We start from the raw sequence: 10,000 nt of genomic DNA, 5'->3' as shown, positions 1-10,000 counted from the left end.
CTGACTAATACGGACAAAAGCCAGAGTGATGTCCAAGTAACCGATGAAAAGAGATGGAAATGAACAGCGACAAATGTGAATCCATACGTGGGTGGTTTCACACTTATGACAGCCATAATGGATGATGACGATATGTAAGCAAACCATATCGCACAGTCACAACATATCGAAAGCTACATTTGATGACTTGGAGACAAAGGTGTGAAACCATAAACCATAAGCATATAGCATCATCATATTTATGTCCATCATCAACCTACATCAACAACAACGTGCAAAACTCACAACCTGGTTCACTCCTTATGGCACACACAAACCACTCCCATTTTCAGTATTAATTGGAAACCTGCTCGTTAATGCAAAGATCCAAAAAGCCAATCTCATGGAAGCAACTGAATGCATAAAAGCATGCAGACATGGTCAAAGAGGTTCGGTTGTTTTTGGGACATAAGAAAGGGGAAGAAATGTGTTCTAAGTAGCTTTGAATGTGGAATGATTGGTGGAAGGGTGATTTGAGTATCTCAGAAAATACTGATCTCATGGGATTTTCACACACAACAGTCTGTAGAGTTTACAGAGAATGGTGCGAAAAGCAGAAAACATCCAGTGAACGGCAGTTGTGATGTTAATGAGAGAGGTCAGAAGAAAGAACGGCCAGACTGGTTAAAGCTGATAGGAAGGCGACAGTAGCTCAGATAACCAGGCATTCCAACAGTGTTGGAGAGCAGACGAACATCTCCGAACGCACAGCAGAACACAGAACACAGAACCTTGACGTGGATGAAGACCACACCGGATTCCACTCCTGAAGCTCCTGAACAGGAAAGTGCCACTGGAACGCTGGAAGATTGGATAACTTTCGCCTGGTCTGTCGAATCTCCATTTCTGCTGTGACATGCAGATGTCAGTGTTAGAATTTGATGTAAACCACATAAATCTATGGATCCATCCTGCCTTGTATCAATGGTTCAGGCTGGTGGTGGTGGTACCACCTGAGAATGGTTTAAATGCCATGGCCTACCTGAGTGTTGTTGTTGACCATGTGGATCTCTTCATTGATACAGTCTACCCATGGTCTACCACCATGTCTACCCATTGTCTACCACCATGTCTATACATCGTCTACCAGCATGTCTACCCATCGTCTACCACCATGTATACTCAACATCTACCACCATGTTTACCCATCGTCTACCTCCATGTCTACCCATCATCTACCTCCATGTCTACCCATCATCTACCTCCATGTCTACCCATCATCTACCTCCATGTCTACCCATCGTCTACCTCCATGTCTACCCATCATCTACCTCCATGTCTACCCATCGTCTACCTCCATGTCTACCCATCATCTACCTCCATGTTTACCCATCGTCTACCTCCATGTCTACCCATCATCTACCTCCATGTCTACCCATCGTCTACCTCCATGTCTACCCATCGTCTACCTCCATGTCTACCCATCATCTACCTCCATGTCTACCCATCGTCTACCTCCATGTCTACCCATCGTCTACCTCCATGTCTACCCATCGTCTACCTCCATGTCTACCCATCGTCTATCACCGTGTCTACCCAACGTCTAGCACCATGTCTACGCGACTACTACCTCCATGTCTACCAATCTTCTACCCACTTTCTGCGCACCACGTCACAGAGCTATAACTCTGCAGCGATCATCATGTCTACATGGACCAGAACCTCTAAGGAATGTTACCAGAATACAGGTTGTTCTGTTGTCTGGGGGCGAAGGACATCCTATGCAGTACCAGAAACGTGTACCTAATGAAGTGGCAACTGAGTGTACATGGCCGCAAGACAACACACACGCACACACACACACACACACACACACACACACACACACACACACACACACACACACACACACACACACACACACACACACACACACACACACACACACACACAGACACACACACACAAGACGCACATGTGGTTTTGCTGTTTATAACGAGCGTCATAAACAGTGACCTCAGTGGCAGTAAAAAAGATCAATATAATTAGGGAACAATTTTATAAGTAGCAGCTGTACATGTGTTTAATTCAAGCAGTAATTCAAATGTCCCTTCCACAACAACCGCGCAGAGGGTCCATATCACTCTCCCCTCCTCTCTTTTTTACACATCTTTCTCTAAGATTCTCCCTTCTTCATTGGTTGTGGTATAGTCCTGTCCCTTTTTGGGGTTTCAACGGCAGGTTAGCAGGCTTATTTTTCTCCCTCCTCTGTCCCCCCCCTACCCCCTCTCGCTCTCTCGCTCTCTCTCTTTCTCGCTCTATCTCTCTCTCTTTCTCTCTCTCCTTCTTTCCCCCTATCTATCTCTCCCTGTATCTCGGACCCCGCCCCCTTCCTGGCACAGCCGGGCGGATTGATAGAGGAAGTCTGTGGCTTTCCAAGACAGTCCAATCAATCAGCGTCTCGCAAAAACTAACGGCTAATTAACTTACTCCACAGCTGCGGAGCGAGGGAGAGAGAAAAGAGAGAGAAAGGGGGGGGGGGGGGGAGAAAAAGAAATAATAAAGAGAGAAACAATTGAGGGATGAAGGTTGAAAGGGAAAGAGAGAGTTTGAATGGTAGTGATATACGGTCGATTCCCTGAGACGGCGCGACGGAGATGGATGGAGCGAGGGATGGAGGGACTCGGGCGGAGAGGGGATGGTGGGGGATAACTGTGAGTTGATATTAAGAAGAGGGGGATGACTGATAACGGCAATAGGTTTTTAACGGGGAGCGGCGGGGGCCGGGGGGGCACGTAATGGCGGAGAAAGGTGAGCCAGACCGTCATTGATCAAGGGGGACTAGCCCAAAGATGTCTTGGAGTGATAGAGTGCCCACCGCCGGAAAGAGGAGAGGAAGAAAGTTCTGTCCATCCTGTCTCTGATGTGTGTGTGTGTGTGGGGGGATTGGGCAGTAGTACTTAATTTATCCCCAATGGAGGAATTTGTCTTCCTTGATCTTGACGTGCCACTGGACCTGGCTCAGACTCCCGGTCAGAGCAGTTTTCTTAGCGCGTCTCCCTTAGCGCATCGGTCCTGTTCAGACCTGGTGACTGGTATCTCCAGAAAAATCCAGATTGTGTCTCGATCCAGTTTGAGAGGGAACGCTGTTCACTCCTGGCCTGATTTTGCCTCCCCGCTCCATATGCAAACAGCCACTTTGCTGTTTTTAAAGCATATCCTGGATTTTAACCTGTCTAATAACCATCACCTAACTCATAATCGAACACATTATAACGCCAGCTGAGAACAGGCACATGTCGTCACCGCTCTCTTTCGCTCTCTCCTCACTAAAAATTCTCCTTTTGACCCCGTCTCTCTCACTCCCTCGTTCCTCCCACGCCCCCCCTCAGAAACACGATGGCCAGTTCACAGTGATCCAGCTGGTGGGGATGCTGCGCGGCATCGCCTCGGGTATGAAGTACCTGTCGGACATGAGCTACGTCCACCGTGACCTGGCTGCTCGCAACATCCTGGTCAACAGCAACCTGGTGTGTAAGGTGTCCGACTTCGGCCTGAGCAGAGTTCTGGAGGACGACCCGGAGGCCGCCTACACCACACGGGTAAGTCACACACACACACACACACACACCCACACACACACACACACACATACGCACACACACACACACACACACACACACACACACACACACACACACACACACACACACACACACACACACACACACACACACACACAGTTCCATGTTCCCTGAACCCATACGGAGTGTGCATTATGTTTTTGACACCCACCAACCATAGATAGATGGATGGATGGAAAGGTGGTTAGATAGATAGACAGACAGACAGACAGACAGACAGACAGACAGACAGACAGACAGACAGACAGACAGATAGATAGATAGATAGATAGATAGATAGATAGATAGATAGATAGATAGATAGATAGATAGATAGATAGATAGATAGATAGATAGATAGATAGATAGATAGATAGATAGATAGATAAACCTAAAGATAATGAATAAACAAATTATATATTTAAGAAATGGCAAAGAAAAATGGCAACAAATTTAGCTCCATTTATATAATTTACATTATAAAATTCTATGCATAATAATACCCTGATTTTTACTTCAACTTTAGCGGGTTAGATGTAATTGATGTGGGAATTGTGTTATTATGTAACAATATTGCAAACTGGATCATTGTTTTCAATCCATTTTTAATCAAATTTAAATCCTTTTTTTTTTTTTTTTACTTTTTAACATTTTATTTGCCCAGCGGTCATGAAATGTAGAGAGGGCCAATAAGCAAAACCTCAATTGTCATTTATGCATAACATGTCATTCCATAAGTGTTATGAGGTCACAAAATGTCCCTTTTACAGTACAGAAATACTTGGGAATTTTTTATTGTTATATATAAAACAAATTGATATCAAACTGCTTCCAGTACAGTATGTACTGAAGCAGGAGTGAAAATATGATATTCTATTCCCACCACAGAGCACCACAAAAAAAGAAAGAAAGAATAAATGCAAACTAAAACAAACGTCAGGCTGTAAATTAAACCGACGCCAAGTAACTCATCTAAAATGCCCACAAGGAGAGGGCTTTATTCATATTCATAGGAAGCTTCGGAATGTTATTTTTAATATGGCATTAGCATTGCCCTGGGAGGCCCGCGTCAGCCGCTGACTGCTCTATAGTGATGTGTGCACATACACACACACGCACACGCGCACACACACACACAAACCTAGAAGGAGACCTGCAGGCGGGGCGAGCGAGATACAGGGAGAGCGAGAGAGAGATGGACAGGGAGTATTTTCAAATAACAGGCAGATTGAAAGCAAATAAGGCAGCAGCTAAGGGAAAACACACATTACAGTTAAACAAAAAACTCCAAAGGTTTGCTTGTGCATGTCTGTGTGTGTGTTTGTGCGTGTGTGTGTGTGTGTGTGTGTGTGTGTGTGTGTGTGTGTGCGTGTGTGTTTGCATCACATGTGCTCATGTGTGCCTAGTGCCTAGCGAGGCTTTGTCTTTTGTTTGACTTTGACCAAGCCGAGATTGTGACTGCTACTGTAGGTGTTGCAGTGGCAGCTGCTGCATGTTAAAAAGCTTTACTGAGCGGTGTAGAAAAGCTGTGTGTGTGTGTGTGTGTGTGTGTGTGTGTGTGTGTGTGTGTGTGTGTGTGTGTGTGTGTGTGTGTGTGTGCGTGCGTGCGTGCGTGTGTGTTTGTCTTGTACCTCCATCTCCTATACAGTAAGCTTTTGATCTGTGCCTCAACAAAGGGCAGTGGAGAGGGAGTATGGGTGTTTCTGTTTGTCGGTAAAGGGATAAGTTTGGTGAAAAATGTAAATTACATTTGACAGAAGAATTTGAAGGAAAGCTCAAGGGATACAAGAGAAACTAGAGGGAAAGATGCCCTTCCTTATCGGTTATACCTAGTATTCAGAGATACCACGCTCTACGTGGCTCCTCCACTGCCGGGGACTGCTCTATGGACATTTCCGTCCCCTTCGTCTAACTCCACGTCAACCGCCCCCCACCATCTGGAAATATGAGGTATTAGTAACCGGGGTACTGCAACCAAACATTAATGTGTGTTGTTACCCACTTCTGCAGGGAGGGAAGATTCCCATCAGATGGACGGCTCCGGAGGCCATCGCTTACCGGAAGTTCACCTCGGCCAGCGACGTGTGGAGCTATGGCATCGTCATGTGGGAGGTGGTGTCCTACGGAGAGAGGCCCTACTGGGAGATGTCCAACCAGGACGTGAGTCACACACACGAGGGCCAACACACACAACTCCCGTGGTACTCCAGCTTTGGTGTCACAGTCCCTCGTCTTCACATATTCCAGGCCTCAGGGGAGTTGAAGGTAGTTTATTTGCATAGCACATTGCACAGACAAGGGCAATTCTCAGTGCTTTATATAAGCCATGATTAAAATGGCTAATGGATAAGCCACTGTTTAAAACCCAAGAAGCATAACATAAAAAAGACAATAACATCACAGAGGTAGCAGGTAAAAGTGCAAATTAATACAGGCCTACACATGTTAACTTGGTGGGATTCAAACCTGCACTCACTTTGGTCTTTGGGACTCTACCCAAAGTAAGTGTGGGTAGGCTTCAATGCACGTTAATGTCACTTTTAAAACAGCAGCGTCCCACATCAGTAAGAAACCGACTGTCCTTGTTTGCTGTCATCAGCTGTGACGGTGACCTCTGGCTTGGCCTCTCCTCGCAGGTGATCAAAGCGATAGACGAGGGCTATCGCCTGCCCGCTCCCATGGACTGTCCGGTGGTGCTACACCAGCTCATGCTGGACTGCTGGGAGAAGGGCCGCAGCGAGAGGCCCAAGTTCGGCCAGATCGTCACAACCCTGGACAAGCTGATCAGAAACCCGGCCAGTCTCAGAGAGCTCGCCAACAGCTCTGTGTGGTCAGTTGGACGCAAGAGAAACAAACAGAAATCAGATGCTTTCCAACCAACGGGCTCGGCGAGCCAGGTCTGCATGGTTGTAACGACCCTTTGTCTTTTGTGTCCAGTAGGCAGGACCCGTCCACCCCTGAGTTCAGCGTGGGCACGGTAGACGAGTGGCTGGAGGCCATCAAGATGGGGCAGTACAAGGATAATTTCTCCAGTGCCGGATACGTGACCCTGGACTCCATCCTCTACATCAGCATCAGGTAATGAGCAGGCTTGTCCACGCAATTGTCGAACAGCGATAAGATGGCCACTGACATTGACACTGACATTAACCGTTTCTGCTCACTCTGTCCGCCTTCTAGCGAGTTAGGCAAGATGGGAGTAACTCTGGCCGGGCACCAGAAGAAGATCCTGTCCACCGTGCAGAGCCTGCAGGCCCAGGGGACGCATGTCCAAGTATAACAATTTACCCACACCGCCAAAACCAAGCAAAAACGGAAGCTCCTGTCGGGAGATTCCCCGCTGAGACGGAGCCACGATGGATATTCCGACCCCCCCGCCCCCCCCCCCCCCCCACCTCCGACCCCCCCGTCCCCCCCACCCCCGTGATTTTACAAGAACACTGAGACGGAGACAACACGGACGCTTGGCTCCCGCCCTCCCGCAGTTTCACCCGATCTCCCCATTCTTCCGAAGGGCACCTATCGGCTTCGGTGGGCACCCGAGAGTCCTGGCATCACCAACCACCACTAAAGGGACACTACGTGCGCGACCGTGGGAGGTGGGGCGGCCACGTCTCCGGCAGCCGGGACCGCTTCATGTCATATCAGCTCAAGTAAACAGAAGAAAAAAATATTATAAAAAAAAAATACTGACAAAAAAAAGTTAGAATATAATTATCATCACTGTCTGTGAAGTGTACAGTTGGTTTTTACAGTTTGTTTTGATTTTTTCGTTTGTCAATTTTTGGTTTAATTCCTGATTTTAGGAATAGCTTCCTTTTTGGAGTTGACACCTTTCAGGGTTGAACAGAGGTCAAAAGATGTACATGTGTAGATATGCTGTATGTTTATATGGGCTGTGTAGACCGTAGAGGTGGACCTAAAGTTTGTATTTGGTGGAAAACGGTTTCTATAGGTGGACTAGAAAAAGGTGGACTATAGAAATATCTCTTTTTGTTATTGTTTTTTTTGTTTTTGTTTTCCTGACCCCGCCCCTCCCCCCTCCCTCTGCACGCTCTTGGATGAGCCAAGATAATGAACGGCATGAATGTGTGGGTGGGGTGGGCACGGAAGAAACAAAGCGAAAAATGGACCTGTTGAAACGGAGAGAACGTGAATGTCTGACATGTTCTCTGAAGAGATGGGAGTCCGGCCGGGGTTTTTAAGGGCTTATAGCAAGCTCAAGGGAGGTACACTTCCATAACAAAAAAGTGCCCCAGTGCATGTTTTGCTGATTTTGCTCGTCTTGCAAAGCGATATTATTCGCTCCCGTGTTAACAGCGTTGTCAGTTCATAACGGAATTGAGAAGTCGGATGGCGTTGTGGACAATATTGTGAGGGCATTGATTTGCAATCATACAACTGCGGGTGGATCAATTCAGTCATCAGACCCCAAATGTCAGCCCTCCGGTCGGTTTGCATTCCCACGTTATCTACAGAGCTCTGCGTGGAGCGCGCTACACTGAGAGAGTCGCAGTGGAGATTGGACGGAGATTGGATTGGGGCTTCTCCCCAAAAAGGCCCTTTCGTATCCCTTTCTCCTACCTCAGCGTGGTTGCGCCATCCTTTTCCGAGCAGTAGAGTATTCAGGGCAGGAGAACCTGGAAAGAGCGTCGGATTGATGGATTGTGATGGACTTCTTTTAGGCACCAGGGTGAATGCAGAGGTAGGGTAGGTATAGATTGCGTCTGATGTCTTTCTGGGCCACTCGGCCGATTTTACTCGTGACGATGATTTGTTCGTCCGTGAAAACGGCCGTGTCGACTAGCTATCGACTGTGGTTACCTGTCGAGATGCTTAGATTTGAAAACCCGGCGGTTCTTTTTCGGTAAAAGGTAACGCGACAATGTTTACATCGAAAAACAAGATGAATTTTAAAAAAATGGTCTTTCCCTCGTTGTGTGCGTCAAACTGTAACCCGTGACCAACTGCGGTGTTGGATTTCAAGGAGGGTCCCGCTCCACGTGCACTGCAACGCACTGAACCTGCTTTAAGTGTATCTCCAGCTCCATACCCCATAGGACCAACAGTGCAGTATATATGATTGTAACATAGTGTAAGATATGTACAGCGTTGATTTCCAATGTTAGAATGTTTGTAATGATACCGAGGAAGACTACGATGTGCTTTTATTGCGACAGAGAAGAGATTTCTAGAGTACTCGTGCAATGGGGCAGGGGTCATATAAGAGGAAGGGGGACGGGAGAAGTGCAGGTCTGAACCACGGAATGTAGCATATGTACAAAGCACGAGCTTTGGTCGACAGGTGACAGTGACTGCAGTTTGTACCATAGGGTTGAACGGAGTAGAATGGGCTTTCCTCATTGATAAAAACAGGCATTTTTGCAAACAGATTCCTCGTCTTTCGTCAGTCAAAAAACCTCACCCAGCAGTCAGTCGCAGAGAACCCCCAAAGCGTAATTACATTCTACTCGTTCTAACTCTATGATTTCCCTCCGGCGGGCTTACTCTCATCCGCCGGACTTTTAGATGCCTTATTTACTGAGCTGTCTTTCTTTTTTTGGGGGGGTTGGGGGGGGTGGGGGGGTTGCTCTGTGGAAGGTGGCGTCAGGAGTTTCTGTGTATATAGTATTTATCTGTGTTCTAGCCGTAACCTCACGTTACGTCACGTTTTGTAACAACCTTCCCTCCCTCCTTTCCCTCCTCCCTTCCGGTAGCCTCTCTGTGTGAATTATTTTCGTCCTGAAATGTTAATTCTCTTCGCAAAAAAAAACAAAAAACCGACCACACTATCTCAAGGCAGACCTGTCGGATACGCGCACCTATTTCCTCATATTTTCACAGTCAAGAATTGGCTTGGGCAGGGACGTCGACCGGACGGTTTTTTGATATTTCTCGTTCGTGGAGTAATTTAAAGTCGCTGAAATAAATGTCATCACGTTTGTCGGGGAAACGCACCTCCGCCTCAATCCTTGGGTACCTTTTCGTTTCCACGAGCTTGCTCACCCTCAGACCGATCATGAGCCTTCTCGTAAGGTTCTTGTCTCCCGAAAGTTCTATCCACATTTACCCAAGTGTCACTTTACACCTTTATCGAGTTAAACTATGTGAGTTGGCCTATCTGATCCGAGGTAGAATATACTGTATGTTCCAATTTCTCACCCAGCAAGTATGCATTGTAAATCTTCCTGAGTGATTCTTAGATAGCTTCCGCTCTCTCTCTCTCTCTCTCTCTCTCTCTCTCTCTCTCTCCCTCTATCTCGTTTTGTCTTCCTCTCCCTCCCTTTTCTTACTACGTCCGCCATTTAATGTTTCCTTTTGTCCCCGATGGCAGGAATTCACTGCGTTGCTTGTTCTAAAAGGGTGTAGGAAAATCTAATGTCCTTCATGTTGCTGTA

At 47.0% G+C, this 10,000-nt stretch overlaps 1 protein-coding gene across 1 annotated transcript in view; it reads left to right on the top strand.

The window, feature by feature from the left end:
• The window catches only part of LOC307238330 (ephrin type-A receptor 3-like), a gene marked incomplete at both ends in the record, with an annotated part of 92,223 nt that extends 85,341 nt beyond the window's left edge, over window positions 1–6,882 (top strand). Inside the window, 5 exons of the mRNA XM_080011262.1 lie at window positions 3,372–3,581; window positions 5,613–5,762; window positions 6,239–6,432; window positions 6,540–6,680; window positions 6,783–6,882. Of these exons, the coding sequence (XP_079867388.1) occupies window positions 3,372–3,581; window positions 5,613–5,762; window positions 6,239–6,432; window positions 6,540–6,680; window positions 6,783–6,882 (795 nt within the window). The remainder of the gene's footprint in view (window positions 1–3,371; window positions 3,582–5,612; window positions 5,763–6,238; window positions 6,433–6,539; window positions 6,681–6,782) is intronic.
• Between the last annotated feature and the right edge of the window lie 3,118 nt (window positions 6,883–10,000).

The sequence above is a fragment of the Zeus faber genome (assembly GCF_960531495.2).
Source record: "Zeus faber genome assembly, chromosome: 12".
Taxonomy (NCBI): Eukaryota; Metazoa; Chordata; class Actinopteri; order Zeiformes; family Zeidae; genus Zeus; species Zeus faber.
This window is presented reverse-complemented; position numbering and strand designations above follow the sequence as displayed.